This window comes from Populus alba, chromosome 10 (genome assembly GCF_005239225.2).
Source record: "Populus alba chromosome 10, ASM523922v2, whole genome shotgun sequence".
In the NCBI taxonomy this organism is placed as follows: Eukaryota; Viridiplantae; Streptophyta; class Magnoliopsida; order Malpighiales; family Salicaceae; genus Populus; species Populus alba.
In genome coordinates this window covers 15,846,172-15,869,967 of record NC_133293.1, presented here as the reverse complement: position 1 = coordinate 15,869,967, position 23,796 = coordinate 15,846,172, and the positions used below count along the sequence as shown (strand labels likewise).

Genomic DNA, 23,796 nt, shown 5'->3' with positions numbered 1-23,796 from the left:
GTAAAGTCAGGGAATTTAGAGGCTGTTTCGGACTCTATTCTATGGAGTTTGAGGGAACAAGGTGGAGAGGATTCGAATTTTAGTGAGGAAACTTACTGACAAGTGGTAAAACGATTTATGAAAGATGGAAAGGGTTTAGCAAACTTGATCATTGAATCTCGGAAGTTGGATTCAGCAATTACTGTGGCTGATAAATCAACTGGGTTTGGTATTATTAGTGCCTGTGTTAATCTTGGATGACATTTTGCTGCTGTAGCTGTCAAACTTTCTTCGTACTCTAGTTTGTGTTATTTTGTATTGAAATATACATTCAAATTCTTTGTATCCAGTGTGAATCTCTAGAGATTCTTTCTACTTGGAGATAAATTGGAAATCATATCGCTGTTTGAACGGGCAGTAAAAATCACGTTTCTCAAGAAAATATGTTGCAGGTCCACTTGCATTAGTTGAAAGTTACTGGTCATAGTGTTCACATTAACAAGTATGTTTCTCTTCTTTACTGTTTGCTGGGACTTCTACTGGAATGTACGTTGCTTTACAGCTAGAACCCACATGGATATGGTTTGCTTTTAGGAAGCAAAAGAAGGAGAAAGTTGAAAGTGGTCTCCTCCACCGAAAGGAACCATCAACTCCTCCTTCCAAATATCACTATAAATCTGTTATACTCTCTAGTGAAGTTTCTTCCTTATTTTAAACTTGCTAATATCTAATTCTCCCAAACTCTAACCAATGTCATCCACCTCAAATGCATGGATCTTCACCTACATTCTTCTCTCCCTCCCCGTGCATTTCACCGTCTCTGCTGCTGTGCATCCTTTCCCGATAAATGGCACATGTCATGACACTTGTGGCACAATGCCAGTGAAGTACCCTTTTGGCTCCGGATTTGGTTGCGGGCACCCCGACTTCTCTAGATATGTAAGATGCAACTCTGACATGCTAGAGTTCTCGACTGGAACTGGAATTTACAGTATCTCAGAAATCGATTACACAACTGGTTCCTTAATTATCACAGACCCCTTCATGTCTACTTGTAGTTCAATGCAGAACTCAGGAAGCTTTAGCCTGGATCGAGCTAGTCCGTTCTCTTTAACCGGGGAAAATATATTTGTCTTGCTTGGATGCTCAACCAATTCTCCTTTATTTGATCCAGCTGAAGATTTGTGTGCTACGGGGTCGCGCTCCCGTGTATGCAGAGGACTATACTCCTGCAAGGGAGTGACAGGATTAGGGCTGCCACAGAATGCGCCACCTTCCACTTGTTGTGTTTACGAGTCACCTATCCAGCTAGCAGGCTACACGTTGGATCTTCCAAAGCTCCAATGCTCTTCTTATACATCAGTATACAGTTTCGGGGGGAGCGAGGGGGATCCAGCGAAATGGAAATTTGGGATTTCTCTGCAATATAATGGTTCATACTATTCTAATTTATGCAAAGATTGTGAATCCAGCGGGGGCTTGTGTGGCTTTGCAGGTTTTGATCAGTCATTTGCTTGCATTTGTAGGAGTGGGAAGAACACCTCCACTAGTTGTTTTGGCCAAGGTTAGTTCACAGTTCACCATTCCAATTCTGTTCTTCATTTTCTCTTTCTGCAAGAACCTGTACGCTGATGTATGCCCTTGATTGATTAGGCTATGCCTGGAGCGGGACACGGGACTCAAAAATTCAAACCAAGCTCAGTTTTGGAGGTAAGTGCTTTTTGTCAAACTCTGCTTTTTATGATGATCAGCTTTAGCACAAAAAGTCTTCTGTGCTTTGGATTTTTTTGCTGTGGCGTGCTTGACTACACCTTTTCCTATTCCCTGAAATCATGGCACCTAGCCAGAGACTGTCAAATTGGCCAAGGAAAGAAACAAAAGGTCATCTAAATGGTATATCCGTTCTTCATTATTTGATAGCCTGGAACCCTGAAAAGTTGCTCTCACCGATTTTCTTTTCCTCGCTTATTTTTGCCTTGTAAATGTGCTGCTGGAAGATTAATAGATTTGTTTGTTTTCGTTATTTAAAAATATTTTTTAAAAAATTTAATGTTTTTTATTAATTTTAAATTAATATAATTTTAATATTTTAAAATCATTTTGATACTAATGTTAAAAATAAATTTTAAAAAATAAAAAATATTGTTAATATGGATTTTAATATAAAAAATTATTTGAAAACCTAAATAAATTTCGCTTGTGGGCCCCAAAAATAAACGAACCCCGAAAAGTCAAACAAATAACTCGCTTAGCCCATCCTCAAGTAGATTTCCTGCTTGTTATCTTGTAACCATTAGTCGTATTTTTGTGCTCGGCGCTCGTACTTTTTCTCATCGCTAGCCTCCATTCTTTTGTTTTTTTCCCATTCTTTATTTACACAGATGCTAGTTACATGTCCTCATCACTTTCTCAAATTTTCTATTGTCATCCAGGAATCCTGCTTGTTATCTTGTAACCATTAAGTCGTATTTTTGTGCTCGACGCTCGTGCTTTTTCTCATCGCTAGCCTCCGTTCTTTTTCTTTCTTTTTTTTGCCCTTTTTTTTTTTTGTTAACGTGGTTGTCCGAGTCACCTTACGTGCACCTCAACTACTTCCACGGGCTCTAAAATTAACAACCATGGAAGTTTTCAATGGTCATTATATAAACAACTTAGAGTTTGAACCTGAGATCACAGAAAAAATAAAACTAGTCCATTTTATATTTACACAGATGCTAGTTACATGTCCTCATTACTTTCTCAATTTTCTATTGCCATCCAGGAATCTTGCTCTTGTGGCTGGTACTTTCTATTTGAAGATTGGAAATGAAAGATCTCCAAGAGTTAGCCTAGAACTCATCCCTTCTTGGGTCAAATGCAGCACTTTATTCTCTAACTGACGGGAAAAATGTCCTGATTCTGCATCTACCTAGCTTACTGCATGTCATGATTGTGTGTTCCATTTTTGTTTAAAGTTCAAACTTCAAAATGGATAATACGTTCTGTATTACAGCTTACTGTTACCGTTACTAATAACTGATGATGTACAAAGTCTTCAATTTGCTTCCGAAGAAGATAGATGTGATTGGATAAAAGGTTGATTATTTATTTTTTATATTTTGATTCATTTTCTTTAATTAAGGTGACAGGTAGTTTAATGCTAAAAGCTAGGACAACTGGTTAAAAAATAATTAAAATAATTTTACAAAGTTATCTAGGTAAATTTTAGACTCGTTAACTAGGTTACGTAAAAAAAATTAAAAAAGAGAGTTGTTAAATTTAAAAAAATTCATAATTATTCAAGAAATTAATTATCTGTACCCATCATATAATCAAACATGTATTTTTTAATATATATATATATTACATACATATTAAATATTATCTCATTCACCTAAAAAATTAACAAAAAAAAAAATAGATATAAAACTAGAAACTATTGAAGATCGCTAAAAAAAAACATCAAACAAAATCTATAACAGATACGAAAAACTAATACAAATTTTTTTTTCCAAAAACAACCTAGGAATAGCCATAGAAAGTGATGCGGGTGGAAGTGAAAGATAAACAAGTTTATTGCATGTCAAGACCTTTAAGAACTAAAAACATTATAAGTATAGAAAGACTTTTATAATATTTAATTTCATCCGTCCAAGTCTTCACTTGCCAAAAAATTATCACAACCTTTTTATACAAAAAAAACTAGAAAAAACTCTAATAATATTGAATAAAAAAAAAATATTAATTTCATAAAACCATAAAGGAATCATAATAAATAATAAATATATATATATTCCTAAAAAATCTCATATGTTAGTCTTCCCGGGTTAGAAGGAAAACATCCTTATGTTAAGTTTGCAGTCCTCCATCAAAAATATTTTTATGTGCATGGATCAACCCATGACAGGTCCTTGATATCTTTGTGTGAGAAACCCATCATGTATCTCTAATCCAATATATCTATTAGGGCGCTCTATCGTGGGTTCCTAATACTATTTTTGTGTAGGGCGCCTCATCATGGATTCCACCGCTAAGATATTAGATGACTACAACCAACACATACATAAATAACACATTAGTTTCTTGATGTCTTTTTCCTCAAGAAAAAACCTTTTTATCTCCTCCTATATAAGCATGTCCTATTATGCAACTTCTTTCAAGCCATAGGTTTTTTTTGGAACACATGTCATAACAAAATAATTATCAAGAATTGTTAGGCTTTCAAATAATAAATAAGTTTGTTATATATCAAAACCGTTAAAGATTAAAATCATTATAAATATATGAAGACTTTCAAAATACGTAATTTTATTTATTATGTGTCTTCACTTGTCAAGATATTATTATATTTTTTATATATAAAAAACTAGAAAGTCTTAATAATACTCAATAAAAAAAAAAACAGCAAAAAAATATTGTTCTAGAAAAACTGTATGAAACAATCTATTTTCTACCTGAAGTTTTTTCAGAACTTCATGAACGAGATACCTGTATCTTTTGGCCAAGAAGGTTTCCAAAAGAAGCAAATTTTGGAATCTTTTGATGAATTTTTTTTTTATTAGAGGTGTTATTGATCACATTCATATATTCTTGAATTTGAATGTGATTCCGTAATATTGACAATTACCGAGGATCTCAATTTATTATTTGACTCCTGGTTGGCACGTCACTGGTTGGCAAATCCAGAATGCGATGGGGGTGCACTGCCCACAGATTGTATTCTTGTACCGTCGCCGGACCAAATTTAATGCCCCCACATATAAAAAGATCATGTATTTATTTATTATGGTATGTATCTAATAATCTCCTCAATTGATTTCAAAGTGTTAAGAAACCGAGACAAACTTCGGCATCAGACGACAAATTGGACCGTGTTTTCCTTAATTTCATAGCAGTTTATTTGAGACAAAATGATGGCCTAAAATAAAATACTGCTCTTATACTTAGCTTGTAAGCATAATTATTAAAAAAAGAAAAGAAATGTTTATGCAAATCAGAAGCATATTTTCCTGTTTTCACCCCCTTTACTTGCGCGCGCGCCCATGTGTGTATATATATTTAAAAATGCTATTTTTTGAAAGTTTATTTTGTTGAAAATACTAAATTGTTTTTAATATTAAATTATTAAAATAATAAGAAAATTAATTTAAAAAAATTAAACTTTTGCTAAACTCTATTTTAGCCGCGTTTGTGGATCACATAATATAGTATTGGAAAACAGAAAGAAAGTAGGGAAACTGCCGTGTGGTGTACACACTTCGTATCATGTGCCCGGCGATATAATTCTCCGGCGAGGCAACCACTAAACAGTTGACTCTCCGCCCTTCCTTATTGGACATTTGTTAGAATATCCAAAAGAAGATTCCAAGCCTGCTCATATTTGCTGCTCCCACTACTATAATTTGCCATCCCATCACTCCCTCTTATGTGATCAGTCAGTCCAGCTTCTTCTTCTTCTACTTCTTGCTAAATAGATTCAAATTCAATCACAAACCCGATACTTTTTCCCCTGTTATTGTTTATTTTATTTTATTTTATTTTATTGTTGTACTATACTTCAACTACTAGCAATTCAGGATTGTTATACTGGTTAGTACTTTCTCTACTTCCTTTTGGTTGCGTAGCTCAGTTCTTATGCTGCCTGGGATTTATACGCACCTGTTGGCTTACTTTTTTGGTCATCGTTTAAAATTAAACTGCATTTTTTCATGAGTTGTTTTAGATAGCTAAAAAATTTCAATGTGATCGAAAAGTTTGTTTGTTTTTTTTTTTTTTTTTTAAATTTCAGATATTGGGTTCGGATGATGAGAGGATTAGAACTTGTCTTCTTTGCTATTCTACTGGTTCTTGCAACTCTTCAAGTGGCGAATTCACATGGAGAGCAACCTCTTTCAAGAATCGCTGTTCATAACACGAGACTTCAACTTTTTGAAAATGCTGATATTAAAGCCTCCCCTTCAATTCTTGGACTCAAGGTAGGCTTTTGCAGCAGCGGTTATTTTATTCATTTCCCATAATATGACCAAAGCTTTGTCTTTTTTTTTTTTTTTTTGCTTTTTTTAATTGCAAGATGTTTGCCTATTTTGGAAACTGAGATGTGATTACTATATCCTCTGGGTTTTGAATGAAGTGATACAATGGCCAAGGTCTGACAATATGGGGAAATCAATTTGTTGTGTGATTGGAAATTTCTTTCACTGTTTTAGGGGCAAAATTCTGAGTGGGTTACATTGGAGTACGCTTCTCCAAACCCATCAAATGACGACTGGATAGGAGTGTTTTCTCCTGCTGATTTCAGGTATGTGTAGATTTTTGCATCATAAAACTGGCCTGGCTTCTTAAATTCTGTTATTGTCAAAATCTGCCATGTTTTCAATGGTATTCCTGTGAGTGTTTGAATAAATTCAACAATTATCGAATTGAGAATGCTTATCTTTATCAATTTCCAGTGCCTCCACCTGCAACCCTGATGATGGCTCAAAACAAGCTCCTCCATTTTTGTGTACTGCACCTATTAAGGTTCATCCTCACCTCTCTTCCACAAGACTTTTGCTCTTTAACCTACCCTTTTTCTTGAAGTGACAAGGGATACCAATACACTGTGTTAATCTTGCAGTATCAGTATGCAAACTACAGTAGTCCAGGATACAGAAAGGAGGGAAAGGGGTCGTTGAGGCTTCAGTTAATTAACCAGAGATCAGATTTCTCTTTTGTGCTTTTTTCTGGAGGTTTAACGAATGTATGCTTTTGATTTTCTCTGCTCTTTACTTGCAATGTGATAAATAGATTATTTCACATAAAGTAAATGACACCAATGATTAATTTTCCTATTAATCTTCTTCTTCTCGCAGCTTTCACAGTTCTCTGATTATTTCAAATTTATTTGATGAGTATGGTTGTTTTGGTATTCCATCATGGTTGACCATGCTGCAAATTCAATCTAATTATCCGCTCTTTCATAATAGCCCAAGGTGGTGGCAGTGTCAAATAAAGTTGCTTTCACCAATCCAAATGCGCCAGTTTACCCACGCTTAGCACAAGGAAAGATATGGAATGAAGTAATGCCTACTTTCCCTTTTTTTCTATCTGAAAGTTCATATGTGATACCTAGAATACCTAGAGGAATATGTGAAGCTCTTTGTTGCGTATATAAAATATATTTTTTTATCACATTTTGATGAATTATTTATGTACACTGCAAGCTTGTTATTAGAAATCAAGTGTTGTTTTTTTTGTCACCTTAGTTTATAAACTTTATTTTATACTGGGCCAACTATTTTTCAAAGTTATAACTTTGCTGTGAACTCTTATACTCAGATGACTGTAACATGGACAAGTGGGTACGGGATCAATGAGGCAGAACCCTTTGTTGAATGGGGTCGAAAAGATGGTGATCATATGCGATCCCCAGCTGGCACACTGACTTTTAATCGTAATAGCATGTGTGGTGGGTGGCTTTTTTACCTTGTGTTATTACATGATAGCTTGGAATTGGCTGAAAGTGACATTAGAATGAAAGCCCATTGTCTATCTTGGTTTTCAAACTTTGAATTTCAAAGAAGTGTACATCAACTAGAATTGGCATATCAGAAATGCTACATGGTCTCTTCTTTCATTAGGAAAACAGAAAAGAATTACCCCAACACATTTAAATTCATTATGTCGAGTACGGTAGCATAATGGTAAAAAATTATCAATTTAGTTAAGTCTTAATTAGCAGAGTTTGCACCAACAAGTTGATTGTTCTCTAGCTTGTTTATTGTTTACCTGTATGGTTAGCATTCTAAAAACGTTTTGACTGCTTCTTTTCTATTTGTAGATGATTCACCTTATCAAATGTATATGCAGGTGCACCAGCAAGGACAGTTGGGTGGCGTGATCCTGGATTTATTCACACAAGTTTTCTGAAGGAGTTATGGCCGAATTCTGTGTATGTCATGCATTATCTTAACCTATAATATTCTGTGGCCCATTGTTGATTTCTGATGTGCTAACTTGTGTCGAAATAATAAGGGGAAATGGCCTGGTTTGTCCACATATAATGGGGCGAGTTTCTGATCTATTCTTATATCCTTGATTGAGTCACTTTTATCCTTATAAATGATCGAGTTTCCAATCTATCCTTCTATTAACTTTTTAAACTCCAAATTATAATATTAAGTCATTTACATGACTTAATATTATACTGAAAATGGCAACTTCAGTGGAGTAGAAGGGGGTACTGGAGAGATAGGGAAGGAGAGGGGAGGAGAGGGAGGTTTCAAATAGGGAGAGAGGACCGGCCCCATGTGAATTTTTTAGAAATATTTTTTTATGCTTGTCACGTACTTTGCACATTACTGACAAGTCCACAAAGCTCTTGACCATTTTTGGTATAATATGAAGTCATATGCATGGCTGATTCAGTTCATTTAGACAAAAAAAAAAACTAATGGATAGATTGGAAACTCAGTCATTTTATAAAGATATAATTGACTCAATTAAGGATATAATTGAAGACTCACCCCAGTATAAAGGACAGATTGGACCATTTCCCCCAAATAATAAATGACCAAGCTCAGTTGATAGGAATGGAATGATGTCTTATATCATGCATGCACAAGTTAGAGTAATGTTATGCATATATTTTGGTTTTTAGACCACTGTTTGATGAAATGATGGTTTCCAATAGAGCATGTAGAGGACAGTAAAGGAAGCCCATTCACATCAAATAGTATGAGCATCTCAAACCAAATCATTTGTAAGAGATTAGCGCTGTGTTAAAAATCTACTGCCTTACTGATTATGCAGGTATACATACAAGCTTGGGCATAAATTATTCAACGGTACATATGTTTGGAGTCAAGTGTACCAGTTTAGAGCATCTCCATATCCGGGTCAAAGTTCTGTACAACGTGTTGTTATTTTTGGAGACATGGGAAAGGTCAGAACTTTCTCCCAAATAATTTGCACATCTAAATATAAAATCGCATCCTAAACAGATATGCTCATCAGGAACATTAATAACATGAAAGATATGCACTGATGAGACAATTTTTTCTGGATTCAGTGACCCCAACACGCGTAAATCTTTTTTAATATTGTCCAATGTATATTTATCTAACTCCTTTAGGAAAGAAATGCATCAGTGTCATGTTTAAATGACTTAAATTACTAATGTTTTTCTTCAATGACTTCCACTAATGTCAACGTCACTGTATGTCATAAAGTTATGCCTTCTTTCACAGTTTCGAAGATTGTAAAGCTCTCTCTTTTTGGATGAATAGAGATTGTAAAGTGAATCAATTCACAAGCATTGGTGCACATTTTGAAGTACTTTTCACCTTGCAGGATGAAGCTGATGGCTCGAATGAATATAACAATTACCAGCGTGGCTCCCTTAACACTACCAAGCAGCTTATTCAAGACTTGAAAAACATTGATATAGTCTTCCACATTGGTGATATATGCTATGCAAATGGATACCTTTCTCAGTGGGACCAGTTCACTGCACAGGTTGAGCCAATTGCATCTACTGTTCCTTACATGATTGCAAGGTTTGTCACAAGTTATCTGTATTGTTTGTTTGTGCTTGTATTATTCATCCACTTCATCTTATATGGTCATTGACGTTGTATCATTTCAGTGGTAACCATGAACGTGACTGGCCTGGAACAGGATCCTTCTATGGGAACTCAGATTCTGGAGGAGAATGTGGTGTATTGGCTGAGACAATGTTCTATGTCCCTGCTGAGAACAGGGCTAAATTCTGGTATGGGAAATTTTTTAGAATTTTTTTGAAGATAATTAACCTTGAATGGTTATGGTTATTCCATTTGTAATTTTGAATGTTGATGGTAATTTAGTTCAGACCTCGTTAATGGTAAACGAAACAAGAAAAATTGTGGCTTCTTTGGTTTCTTCCTCACTGAAACCCACTATTTGGGGTTTTTCTAAGACATTTCAGTTATTTTTTCTTGTCCTAGAAGAACATGCCAATAATTGATTCCTAGTTTCTGCATGTAATTGTAAGCAGATATTCTGATCCTCTGATTCCCTGCTACTAGGTATTCCACTGACTATGGCATGTTCAGATTTTGCATAGCTGACACAGAACATGATTGGAGGGAGGGAACTGAACAATACAAATTTATTGAGCATTGCCTTGCTTCTGCTGATAGACAAAAGCAACCATGGCTAATTTTCCTTGCACATCGGGTGCTAGGTTATTCATCTGCTACCTGGTATGCTGATGAAGGATCATTTGAGGAACCTATGGGAAGGGAGAGCCTTCAAAAGCTTTGGCAGAAGTACAAGGTTGATATAGCCATGTACGGCCATGTTCACAATTATGAAAGGACATGTCCCATTTACCAGGTATGAACACAAGTTCCACTAGGGACCCACGCCCACAAGTTATTTCTCTTTGCTCTATATGTACTAATCTGAAAGTCAGGTCATTTCAACTTAAAAGTGCCTGGCCTGGTAGTCCAAGCCTGGAACCTGAGCAGAGGCAATAAGTGGGTGGATAATATTCCGGTTATCTTGTCAACATTCCTTAAAAAGTCCAAAAACATACACGAAAAACAAAAATCAACTTAAAAGCCATTCACTTCTGCATTTCTGTTTTTGTAACTTGTAGAGTCGGGTCGAGAAGTGAAGTCTGGACCATATTCCAGTTATCTTGCCCACATCCTTTAAAAAGTCCTGAGACTCTGGGGCGCAATTTTTTGAAACTGTATTTAGTGACCATTAATATCAGTATCTTGTGCTCTACCGGGGGGGAAATCTTGTGGGAACACAGTATTTAGATGTTGCACTACTTGTTTGTTCTAGTATTTCTTTATATGCCCAAAACTATGTTTTCATGTTTCTTACAATAGGCAGGTTCTTTCTACTTAATTGAGAATTACCTTGGATAATAAATTGCTTGAAGTCCATGACTGTATCCATCTCTTTTTACGTGGAGTTTCTTCCTATAAACAGCAAGCTCTATGGAAACTGGCATTTCTTTTCAGTAATTCTAGTAAATGCCAATTTATGTATGTCAATAATTATCAAATAAACCTGCAACCTGGATTTATATATTCAACACCCAACTTTATCACACCATTGAACCTAATTTGTTTTCTTGTTTATCGTTATAGAATATTTGCACGAGCAAAGAGAAATTCTTCTACAAGGGCACCTTAAATGGAACAATACATGTGGTTGCGGGTGGAGGAGGAGCGAGCCTTGCAGATTTCACACCCATCAATACTACATGGAGTTACTTTAAAGACCATGATTACGGATTTGTTAAACTTACAGCTTTTGACCATTCTAACCTGTTGTTTGAGTACAAGAAAAGTAGGGATGGAAAGGTTTATGACTCTTTCAAGATATCCCGGGACTACAGAGACATCTTGGCCTGCACGGTGGATAGCTGTCCAAGCATGACCCTTGCATCTTGACCTGCGTTTGAATTCAGAGAACTTCCTGTTGAGCATTCTTTGTTGAATTTTAGTATTTTGTTTTAGCCATTACAGTTCTGAATAAAGCTTCCTTTGACCTTTCTTTTCCAAAAATAAAAAAAAAAAACAAAACAAAAAAAATGTAATAATGATCCATGTTGCAGTTACACAAGACTTGAAGATGTTAAAGAGCTTGTTGCTGTTGATTAAACATCACTCAGTTTTAAGTGATAATGCATTACTCTTCCGGATGGCAGTTTTTTGTGCGTAATATTCTTTTTCCGTAATGTGATTGTTGAAGTCTTATTATATATCCATCCTTAATACATTATCACTTAATTTAAAATTGATTTTTGTTTTATTTTTGTATGGTTTTTGATATAATTATTTTAAAAAAATAAAAATATATATTATTTTAATATATTTTTAAATAAAAAAATATTTTTATAAAATAATCAGTCTGAATCAACCTTTATTAACTATTGTTAGATTTCAAGTATCAACACTAAAAAGAAAAGCAAGATGCAAGTTGAAGTAGAGAATAATTAAATCATTGACTAAAGGATTTTTATCAGTGAATATGTATGGTACAATACAAATTCATTTTGATATTATTAATATGTAATTGGAATTGGAATAAACACCATACTTCAGAAATTTATTTATTAGAGAAACTTGGATATTTCTTAAGTTTATAAATTGACTCCGTGCTTCACCGATTGATCCATCAGTCAGAAGACCGGGCCCAAGTCTAGTTATGGAATTAATAACATGGGCCAAAGGCCCATAGACCCAGCCGTAACCATTATATTTGCGGAGTAGGATATACCTTTTGAAGATTCCATGTTTCTGCTTACTACTGGCTTAGCTAGCTAGCCAGTAGTCTTCTTCTTCCACTTGCTACCAATTCCTAAACGTTAATATAATTCTGTTAATTTTAGCAGTCTTTTATCCGTTTCAGTCAAGTGTCTTTTATTTTCTGAGTTTGGATATATGTTTTTTTTTTTATATATAGAAAAAAGACCTTCTGCTTTCTTTTATCTGTGTTGGGTTCAGTAGTTTCTAATTACAAGTTGGAATGACGAGAGGATTAAGGTTGATGATCTTTATTCCATCTTTATTAATACTTACAAATCTTCAAGAGACAAGCTCACATGGAGATCATCCTCTCTCGAGAATAGCTATACATGAAGCAACTCTTGCCCTTACTCCTCTTGCCTATGTTGAAGCCTCTCCTTCCATTCTTGGACTGACTACTGTAAGCTTCCTTTCTACCACTACTGTGGTTGTGGTCTCTCTTTCTTTTGACTATTAATTATATCGTTTCATGGTCGTTAAACTCTGTACGCATTTCAAGACGGGGTGCCATTTTGGGCTGCTGATCAGGTAGACATTTCAAGAATCCGGTGTATTTTGACGGTTAAGTTGTCTTTCCTATTTCAGGGACAGAATTCAGAGTGGGTGACTGTTGAGTATAGTACTCCAATCCCGTCAGTTGATGATTGGATTGGAGTATTTTCTCCTGCCAATTTCAGGTATTTAATAGGATACCTTCACCTTTCGAAATCTTCTGCCAAATATATCATGCATTGCTGTCAATTAAAATACGTATCTATATATCGATGCGAGCGCGACGTTTCTGTTTTCTTCAATAATTAGAACTGAACCAAGTTGTTCTAACTAGAGTTGTACTCCTTTCTAAATTCAGTGCTTCCACCTGCCCCTCAGAAAATCCAAGAGTTTATCCTCCACTACTGTGTTCTGCACCTATTAAGGTTCATTCCAGCGTTGTTTTCAATCCCATCCCATGCTCTTCTTCGTTGTGGAATAATTAGATTACAGCCAGCTCTTAATCTTGACTGCCTTACTTCTATTGACAGTTTCAATATGCCAACTACTCTAGTCCTCAGTATAAGGATACAGGAAAAGGATCACTGAAGCTGCAGATGATCAACCAAAGATCGGACTTCTCTTTTGCACTATTTACTGGTGGTTTTTTGAATGTAAAGCTCAAAACTTCCCTACAATCTTTGTGGTTATGTGATAACAAGATTTGTCTCACAAACTCAGTTTGTCCACAACCAATTTTCGGTATCTATTAAATTGTTGAATTCTCCTATCACTACATTTCTGTATAAAAAGTAGATCTTCAGTTTTACCCCCCTATGTTCTGTTAATCGTTGCTTAATATGAAATCCTTCACGAGAGACATGGCTGCTTTGTTACGTTTTGCATATCCTTAGTTAATCCCTGCTGCGATTTGTCATTCATTCCTTTTGTTTTCTTGTATAACAGCCGAAGCTGGTTGCTGTCTCGAATAAAGTTGCTTTCTCAAATCCAAATGCACCGGCCTATCCACGCTTGGCGCAAGGAAAAAAATGGGATGAAGTAAATCCAGTCTCTCCCCCAAGCTCAATGCATATTACATAATGATCGGGAATATGGTTGCTCTCATGCATGTATTGAGCATGAACACTGCAAGTTTTGTTGCATCATATCATTCCTGTTGACATAAGCTTCTTTCCTTTTAGTCTTCCCAATTGTTTTTTCTTTAAATATTTATTACCCAGATGTTATTTTGTCCATTTTATTTGGTCCTAACTATTTTTCAAGGAGATGATATAATTTTCTTCATCATAATCAGATGACTGTAACATGGACAAGTGGATATGGGATCAGTGAAGCAGAACCTTTTGTTGAATGGGGTCCTAAAGGAGGGGTTCCTATCCATTCCCCAGCTGGGACACTGACTTTTGAACGTAGCAGCATGTGTGGTGCGTAATTCTTCAATTTTTTTGAGTTCCCTTTTCTAAGAAATGTTTTGGAATAAAATGAAGGTCTGGAACCTGAAAAAGGTGAAGTTTGAAGTTTGAAGTTTTCCAGTGCTCACATACTGTACTAGTACTTTTAACGTGTTTCTAGACACAAAAGATTCATATCTTCTGTTTATCTTTTTCGATTTTATAAGGATCTAACACATATTTTATGGTCAAATCTTATTAAAGCATACTGATAAGATCCCAAACAACGTTTGCCTATCCACAGGTGCACCAGCAAGGACAGTGGGATGGCGTGATCCTGGGTATATACACACTAGCTTTTTGAAGGAGTTGTGGCCCAACGCAGTGTACGTTGTGCTAGCATAGTGGCCTGATTCCTGGTCTCGATTTCTCATAAATTTATAATTTTCCCTCAAGTTTATTAGAAGAATAATAGATATTGTATATTTAGTGTTCTTAATGCATCTTATTCGGTATTTTCAGAATTCCATACAAGTTAGTAATGTTTTTCTCTGAGAACTTGCAGATTCAAATTATTATTTACCTCGCATTCAATTTGAAGTAGGAAAAAAAAGGCAAATAAACCAGTGTAACCTCACATAAGGATTTATATTGATGGAAAGCCTTCTTTCATTCTCTCACAATACCTAGGATCAACAAGGTTATAGTAATCAATATATCAGCTTGTTGAAAACATTAGTTTTGAAATCTAATTTATTAGAAGGAATCCTAGGCTGTCATGCCTTTAGCATCACATGCGACTCAACCTATAACATGCTTCTTGTTTGATTATTCAGGTATGCATACAAGCTGGGACACAGATTGTTCAATTGCACATATATTTGGAGTAAAGAATACCAGTTTAAAGCACCCCCTTATCCTGGTCAAGATTCTGTACAACGTGTAGTCATTTTTGGTGACATGGGAAAGGTCTGAACTGTCAATAGAAAGACTTAAGTCAAAGCATACAGCTATTACAGCTGTATGCTTGAATAGGAAATAGGAAAGCATACAGCTGTTACAGCTGTATGCTGGAATAAGAATATAAATGATTGATAGGAAAGAGAAAACTTATTTAAATTCCTAGATTCCCTCTTTGTAATGGCCATGTACAACACAACTTTTCCTATATAATGAAAGCCTAGTCGAAAGGTGAAGGCAATTCAAACCATTCTGTTTTGGTATCAGAGCTTGGTGTTTTCTCACAGAATTCTTAAGATTTTTTGTTCTTTCTTAGTCATAGCTATATGGAGAAGTCAGATAATGTTTGTGTCAGATTTACTGGCAAAAATTATGCTGCCTGGACATTCCAGTTAGAGATTTTTCTCAAGGGAAAGGAGTTATGGGGCCATATAGATGGCAGTGACAAAGACATGGTTGCTGAAGGATCTGTGGTTGCTAAGGCAGCATGGGCTGCCAAAGATGCACAAATAATGTCCTGGATTCTCAGTTCTATGGAGCCACATCTGATCCTTTCTTTACGTCCTTATAGATCTGCAAAGGCTATGTGGGATCATCTCACTCAAGTTTATAACCAAGACAACAATGCTAGGCGTTTTCAACTTGAGTTGGCTATTGCCAACTATACCCAAGGAGATCTTTCTATTCAAGATTACTATTGTGGTTTTCTGGCTTTATGGAGTGATTATTCTGATCTTGTTACAGCCAAGGTTTCTGCAGAAGGTGTGCTGGCAGTGCAACAAGTCCATAAAATCAGCCAACGAGACCAATTTCTGATGAAATTGCGACCAGAATATGAACCCGTTCGTGCCTCTCTAGTCAATCGTGATCCTGTTCCATCCTTGGATGCTTGCTTTGGAGAACTATTGCGTGAAGAGCAGCGTCTCCATACTCAAACCATTATGGAGCAAGCAAGAGTTGCCTCTGCCAGTGTCTCAGTTGCTTATGCTGCTTCTGCTTACAACAAGGGGAAGAGTCGCGATATGAGCAAGACACAATGCTATAGTTGTAAGAAGTATGGACATATTGCTCCCCATTGTCCTCATAAAATTTGCAACTACTGCAAGCAGCTGGGTCACATCATTAAGGAGTGTCCTATTCGTCCTCCTCCACGCCCCAACAAAGCTTATCACGCTGTTGTTACTGCTGCTGGTTCCTCTTTTTCACAGACTCAGCCTCCAGCAAATTTACTCACCCGAGAGATGGTGCAAGAAATGATTGTGAGTGCTTTCTCCACACTTGGCCTTCAAGGTACTGGTTCTTCAGCCCTTACTTGGATCTTAGACTCAGGTGCTTCCAATCATATGAAAAACTCTTTGCATGGGTTAAGTAATATCTGCAAATATTGTGGATCCTCACATATTCAAACAGCCAATGGTAGTACTCTTCCCATCATAGCTGTTGGTGATGTACCTCCCTTTTTAAAGGATGTTTATGTCTCACCCAAGCTTGCTATAAACTTAGCTTCTGTAGGTCAACTTGTGGACAATAACTGTGATGTAAACTTCTCTAATCGTGGCTGTATTGTACAGGATCAGATGTCCGGACAGCTGATAGCGAAGGGGCCTAAGCACGGACGTTTATTTTCTCTCCAACTTCCTATTCCACGCACTTTGCTTCCTTCCTCTGTTTTAGCTTTCTTTTGTACTGCACCTAAAGTGTCCAATGAAGTTTGGCATAAACGTCTAGGTCATCCAAATCCTAGAATCCTCTCTCATTTGTTGAAATCTGGGTTAAATAAGTAATAAAGAACATTCAGCTTCAACTGTGTTCCTTGATTGTGCTACTTGTAAACTTGGCAAAAGTAAAATTTTACCCTTTCCTTCTGCTGGCAGTAGAGCCACAAACCCTTTTGAGATAATTCATAGTGATGTCTGGGGGATTAGTCCTGTCATTTCTCATGCAAATTACAGATATTTTTGTCACTTTTATTGATGACTACAGCCGCTATACATGGGTTTATTTCTTGCGGAACAAATCAGAAGTTTTCTCTATGTTCAAACTATTCTTGGCATTGGTTAACACTCAATTTTCTGCCACTGTTAAGACACTTAGATCAGATTCGGGAGGGGAATATATGTCTCATGCTTTCCAATCATTCTTGCAATCTAATGGTATCGTTTCTCAACGATCATGTTCCTATACTCCTCAACAAAATGGAGTAGCAGAACGCAAGAATCGCCATCTTTTGGATATGGTTCGTACCTTGCTCATTGAATCTTTTGTTCCTCCAAATTTTTGGGTAGAAGCACTCATTACAGCAACTTATCTAATCAATAGACTTCCTTCACAAGTCTTAGGTCTAGAGTCTCCATATTTTCGGCTTCATCATTGCCATCCTATATACAACAATCTTCACACCTTTGGGTGTGTATGCTTCATGCATCTTCCTCCACCTCATAGAAATAAACTTTTCTGCTCAGTCAATTAGGTGTGCTTTTCTTGGATATAGTATTACTCAAAAGGGTTATCTATGTTTTGATCCACACACTAATCGCGTTCATTGTTTCCAGAAATGTTATTTTCTTTGAAAATCAATGTTTCTTTCCTTTGTCTTCATCCTCAGCCACTTCTCTTGCCTCTTTACCCTCTTTTGATGACTCTTCTCCTTTGCAAAGTGTTCCAGTTGACAGGTTCCAGCCACATTTGGTGTACAAAAGAAGACTTCCTGTGCTGCCCCCTTCAGCTTCTGTCTTGTCATCTGCTCCTCCTTTACAGCCTTCTGTGGCTTCTGAGGTACCTGTTTTGGCTCATTTACGCCGCTCCTCTAGAATATCTGTACCACCTGCTAAGTATGGATTTACCTCATCTGTGGCACATCATTCTACTGCTGCTCTCTCTGTCACTTTATCCTCTATTTCTATCCCTACTGGTTATTCACAGGCAGCTACAGAACCATGCTGGCAGCAGGCTATGCAGGAAGAGTTAAATGCTCTAGAAGCTAATCAGACTTGGGATATTGTTGATTGTCCTTCTGGTGTGACTCCTCTTGGGTGTCGATGGGTCTATTCTGTTAAAATCAAGGCTGATGGCAGCTTGGACAGATATAAAGCACGATTGGTGGCTCTTGGAAACCATCAAAAAATATGGAGAACATTATGAGGAGACCTTTGCTCCAGTGGCTAAAATGGGTACTATTCGAACAATTCTGGCCATCGCAGCATCCCAACATTGGTGTTTGCACCAATTGGATGTGAAGAATGCCTTTCTTCATGGTGATCTCACTGAAGATATATATATGCGACCACCAGCTGGCTTATTTTCCACTCCTACCTCTGCTGTGTGTAAGTTACGCCGCTCCTTGTATGGTCTCAAACAGGCTCCTCGTGCTTGGTATGAGCGATTTACTTCTGTCCTTCTTCAATTTGATTTCCTCAAAAGTAAATATGATGCCTCTTTGTTTCTACGTAAGACTGCAAATGGAGTTGTGTTTTTATTGGTGTATGTTGATGATATAGTCATAACCGGTACTGATTTCGCTCTGATTGATCAACTCAAGCAGCATCTGCAGAAATCCTTTCACATGAAGGATCTAGGTCCTCTCACATATTTTCTTGGTCTAGAGATTCATGCTGGTTCCCATGGCATTTTTTTATCCCAACACAAGTATGCCATGGACTTGGTGGCAGCTGCTGGTCTCCAGCATTTGCCACCCCTTGATACTCCAATGGAAATTAATCTCAAGCTACGCAAAGATGAGGGTGATTTATTATCAGACCCAGCTGCATATCGTACACTCGTGGGCAGCTTACTCTATCTTACACACACTAGACCTGATATTTCTTTTGTCGTACAGCAGGTTAGTCAGTTTATGGCTTCTCCAAGGCATCTCCATATGGCTGCTGTTCGCCGTATCATTCGTTATATTCATGGCACAATTTGACGTGGCCTTTGCTATCCTGCTGGTGCTTCCCTTGATCTTATTGCTTATAGTGATGCTGATTATGCCGGGTGTTCCGACACTCGCCGTTCCATTACTGGTTGGTGTATGTTTCTTGGTCCTGCACTTATTTCCTGGAAGAGCAAGAAACAAGATCGTGTTTCCAAGTCTTCTACTGAGTCTGAATACCGGGCTATGTCCCAAGCTTGTTCCGAAATCATCTGGCTCCACGGGCTCCTTGCTGAGCTGGGTTTTCAGCAGCGCACTCCTACTCCTCTTTTTGCTGATAATACCAGTGCTATTCATCTTACCGCCAATCCTATCTTCCATGAGCGCACAAAGCATATTGAGGTGGATTGCCACTTCATTCGGGACGCATATGCGACAAAGACTATCTCACTTCCACATGTGTCCAGCACTCTTCAGGTGGCTGATGTTTTTACCAAGACTCTCACCCGCCAACGTCATCATTTTCTTGCTACCAAATTGCTGCTTATGGACCAGCCCGCATCAATTTGAGGGGGGATGTCAATAGAAAGACTTAAGTCAAAGCATACAGCTATTACAGCTGTATGCTTGAATAGGAAATAGGAAAGCATACAGAGCATACAGCTATTACAGCTGTATGCTTGAATAGGAAATAGGAAAGCATACAGCTGTTACAGCTGTATGCTGGAATAAGAATATAAATGATTGATAGGAAAGAGGAAACTTATTTAAATTCCTAGATTCCCTCTTTGTAATGGCCATGTACAACACAACTTTTCCTATATAATGAAAGCCTAGTCGAAAGGTGAAGGCAATTCAAACCATTCTGTTATGAACCCCTTGATAGCATTGAATCAATTTTCATGTCCCAAGTATAATCATTGTCTTTTATCTCACTATCCCGATATTTATTATGTTGTCGTACTTTTATTAGTAATTTTATGCTTTAACAAATATTCTATCCTCTAGACTTAAAGCTGATGAACTGTTGTCCCTTTATCAAATTAAATGAAGTTTCTAATGGGTTCTTTATTAAAATCTAAACTTGCAGGGTGAAGTAGATGGTTCCAGTGAATATAATGATTTTCAGCCTGGCTCTCTAAACACTACCAAGCAACTCGTTCAAGACCTGAAGAACATTGATATTGTCTTCCACATTGGGGATATATGTTATGCAAATGGATATTTGTCACAATGGGACCAATTTACTGCACAAATTGAGCCAATTGCATCATCTGTCCCTTACATGATTGCTAGGTCTGCTATAAGTTAACTTGAAATTGGCGAATCACGAATTCAAGCTACATGAATGACCATTGCTAATTTTTCTTTACAGTGGGAACCATGAGCGTGACTGGCCAGGGACTGGATCCTTCTATGGGAACATGGATTCTGGAGGAGAATGTGGTGTGTTGGCTCAGACTATGTTCTATGCGCCAACAGAGAACAGGGAAAAGTTCTGGTAAGGAGATTTTGCAATCTGTTAACATTTTCATTTTGAAACATTAGTATCTTGTTATAGTTTTGCCAAATTATCTGCCTTTAATGTTCACACCTTTAGCTTTATGCATATTAACAGCATTCTGTTTTTTTTTTTTCGGTAAACATGCCATACTGTACTATTTCTAATCCATGTTCTGGTCGCATTACGTGAATAATTTTCTATTTAGCAATCCATGGATCAACTCTCACTATAGATACAAGTCTGTATAAATTTGAAAAAAACGAGAGAGACTCATTTTTCTTCTGCGCTGCGCAAACTTATTATCCAGAGCTTGAGGATGCCCCAACACCAAAACTTCTAACACTGCTAGACCAGCTCTTCTCGACACAGAGAAGTATGCTGATCGGATAGAGGCATAGAGCCAGAGGGATTTGGAAGTATGTTTCTAGTTATTCCTGCGTATGTTGTGATCTGATATTGAATAGTTGTTATTTTCTTAAATAGGTATTCCACTGGCTATGGCATGTTCCGGTTCTGCATAGCAGACACAGAACATGATTGGAGGGAGGGAACAGAGCAGTACAAGTTTATAGAGCATTGCCTTGCATCAGTTGATAGACATAAGCAACCATGGCTGATTTTCCTTGCACATCGAGTACTAGGGTATTCTTCTGATTTCTCTTATGCTATTGAAGGATCATTTGAAGAACCGATGGGAAGGGAAAGCCTTCAAAAACTGTGGCAGAAATACAAGGTTGACATTGCAATGTTTGGTCATGTGCACAACTATGAAAGGACATGCCCCATATATCAGGTATTACGGAACTTTATGCAGCTTCAGCAGTAAAATCTCTTGTTACTTTGCGCATTTCAACTGATTTTGGGAATTTAGCTAAAATTATTCAGAAAATTTCCCAATTAATGATTTCAATAATGTTACATTTAGATACGCCAAACTGTCAGAAACACACCTATTCTATATGCTGCTGCCCTTATTCTGAAAGCACCAATCATAGAAAGTCAAGCAAATACCCTATTGAACTGCATCTGGTAACAGGCAAATACCATTTGAGTTTTTGCAACCATATCTTTTTCCAAAACCCAAATGCCCTCTTCAATACGCTGCATGCATGTTCATGAACTTGGATTGATTCAAACCAGCAACCAAGATCTTGGCTCTGCATTCTTTTGCTAACAATGAAATAGCCAAATCTTCTTGCTACAGAATATATGCACCAGTAAAGAGAAGCACTCCTATAAAGGCAACCTGAATGGGACGATACATGTGGCTGCTGGTGGTGCAGGAGCGAGCCTTTCACCATTCACCACCCTCCAAACAGCCTGGAGTTTGTATAAAGACTATGATCATGGCTTTGTAAAACTCACAGCTTTTGACCATTCCAATCTGTTGTTCGAGTACAAGAAGAGCAGGGATGGAAAGGTTTATGACTCTTTCACTATATCCCGCGATTATAGGGACATCTTGGCCTGCACTGTGGGTAGCTGTCCCAGTACGACACTAGCATCTTGATGTGTATGACAACAGAAATTTCTGTGCATGGTATATGCCGTATTGAATTATGGGGTCATGTTATAAAATTTGATCCAACCAATCCAAGGTGTAAATGGTTTTAGATCCCATTTCTTTATTTCCTTTGTCCTTGGCTAAAGGTCAAAGCATACGCAATGCCGAACTGAGATTGGCAAAATGGAAAAGGCAAAGCAAAACTCTGTTCTAGAGGTCAAAATCAATGCTAGGTTTTAGGGTTTCTTTCATGCTGCATAAACTTAATTTGATGGCAGGAAACTGTCTGTCTCGCCGTGAAAGCATCCTCGTAAGACCTAAACTTAAGATCTCTAATACATTCCCCGGCAAGGAAATAACATTCAGTGTGGTGGGGGGGCTTACCGACTGCTACTGCCCCAACAGTTCTTCAAGCAAGGAAAGAAAAAAAAGAGATACAAAAAAAAGGCCCATGAAACGATTATCATTTAATTTATAGATGGGAGTATAAATTGTCCATAACGATTTCCCCGATGAGCATTATTCCAGTCTATATTTCTTTATGGTTAACAGTATCTTAACATTGTTTTTGGCTCAAATACTGTCTGGCGATCCTAATTAGGCTAAGTTGCCGGTTGCCTTTGTTGGTAATAGATGAAATGATAAAATGACCTACTGTTTCAGTTCATAATATGACCTGCCCGTAACATTTTCTGCAATGGGGTATCGAACATTCAAGGCCACATTCTTTCTGTGGGTTGGTAGATGGATAACAAGAGATGTCAATCAACAATTTACATGTGTATTGTATTTTTCTTGGGTAATTAAAGTTTAAGTGACTGCGAATTCCAGAAGTTGAACCATATGGCACCAACTTTTCAAAGTTCTGTCAAGGGGCAAGATTTTGTTATGCATCTATCCCACAGCTGAAGCTGCAATATTGAATAGTAACTTCTTTTTTTTCAAAATCTTTTACCTGTTTTTCCTTTTGTGTTGATGCCTTGGTCTTGTATCTTGTCTGTTCAGATTCTTCTTCCAAATGGGTTCTGTTCCCTCGAAAACTCTGCCTGCTTGTTATTCTGCGGCTTTTCTTTTAGATCCTAACTTGATTGTCGTTATTGGAGTCTATTGTTGATTGGTTTTTGTTAAGAGAAAGGCTGGTTATGGATTTGTGGGTAGTAGCAGTAGCTGCTGGTGCAGGATATGGAGTCAAAGCCAATTACTCGAAGAATTCTTCAACAAGGTTAAAGGGAAAACGCATTGGAAGCATTCTCTTTAGACTATTTTCACAGCCAATCCCCGTCTTGGAATTTAACGCAACGAATACGAGAGCAAACTTGCCCCTTAACGCAGATTAGGTGTCTGCAAGCATTCAGCAACAGATGAACCTAATTTACAGAAGTTCCAAGAAGTAGTGCTGCTAAAGGTGAAATACAGTTACAGGGTCATCAGCCTTATGGAAGGGGTTACTTTCTTGATTTATCTAGTTAATTGTTACCTGATTCTGTCATGGGAACAGTGAGTTCGTTTCGAAGAATAACAGTGGACGGGCAACATGGGAATAGGTCTAGAGGGTATATCAATAAATACCTTGATTCTTCAGATAGCATCCTCACTCTTGCATTTGATGAATATGAATAAGCTTCACTACCGTCTTCATCTACAGAAATGGCATGGCCATTGACAATTGGACGCTGGATTATCGGAGGTTGCCATGATTTTGGACAAGAGAAGCAGTTACAGAAATGACATGCACTCTACTCAATTTGTCTGGATCCAATTCAGGAGGAGAATAATTTAGTCACAGAAATTCCAATGCCACTCAGCTTATTGCCCTGTAAATTCACTCA

General features: G+C 37.2%; 3 protein-coding genes across 4 annotated transcripts; all 3 read left to right on the top strand.

Annotated features, from left to right (window-relative positions):
* The first annotated feature begins 529 nt into the window (after positions 1-529).
* LOC118043292 (uncharacterized) lies at positions 530-3,066 on the top strand. Its single transcript, XM_035051220.2, has 3 exons — positions 530-1,543; positions 1,633-1,689; positions 2,741-3,066. Exons 1-3 carry the CDS (start codon positions 730-732, stop codon positions 2,773-2,775), a joined length of 906 nt encoding a protein of 301 aa, XP_034907111.1. The 5' UTR covers positions 530-729; the 3' UTR covers positions 2,776-3,066.
* A 2,089-nt stretch (positions 3,067-5,155) lies between these two features.
* Positions 5,156-11,624, top strand: LOC118043291 (probable inactive purple acid phosphatase 1). 2 transcript variants are annotated; one of them, XM_035051219.2, is made up of 13 exons: positions 5,156-5,392; positions 5,747-5,933; positions 6,165-6,256; positions 6,408-6,477; positions 6,575-6,697; positions 6,924-7,016; positions 7,276-7,405; positions 7,807-7,888; positions 8,749-8,881; positions 9,289-9,494; positions 9,584-9,709; positions 10,005-10,314; positions 11,085-11,624. In XM_035051219.2, the coding sequence occupies exons 2-13, from the start codon at positions 5,760-5,762 to the stop codon at positions 11,388-11,390; spliced, it is 1,845 nt and encodes a 614-aa protein (XP_034907110.1). In that variant the 5' UTR covers positions 5,156-5,392; positions 5,747-5,759; the 3' UTR covers positions 11,391-11,624. The 2 variants fall into 2 exon arrangements, with proteins under 2 accessions (XP_034907110.1, XP_034907108.1); XM_035051217.2 differs by having other exon boundaries at positions 5,156-5,547.
* A 662-nt stretch (positions 11,625-12,286) lies between these two features.
* Positions 12,287-22,055, top strand: LOC118043289 (probable inactive purple acid phosphatase 1). The gene is made up of 12 exons (XM_035051213.2): positions 12,287-12,648; positions 12,834-12,925; positions 13,099-13,165; positions 13,271-13,393; positions 13,686-13,778; positions 14,035-14,164; positions 14,436-14,517; positions 14,968-15,100; positions 20,050-20,255; positions 20,335-20,460; positions 20,947-21,256; positions 21,668-22,055. The coding sequence occupies exons 1-12, from the start codon at positions 12,469-12,471 to the stop codon at positions 21,971-21,973; spliced, it is 1,848 nt and encodes a 615-aa protein (XP_034907104.1). The 5' UTR covers positions 12,287-12,468; the 3' UTR covers positions 21,974-22,055.
* The last annotated feature ends 1,741 nt before the right edge of the window (positions 22,056-23,796 follow it).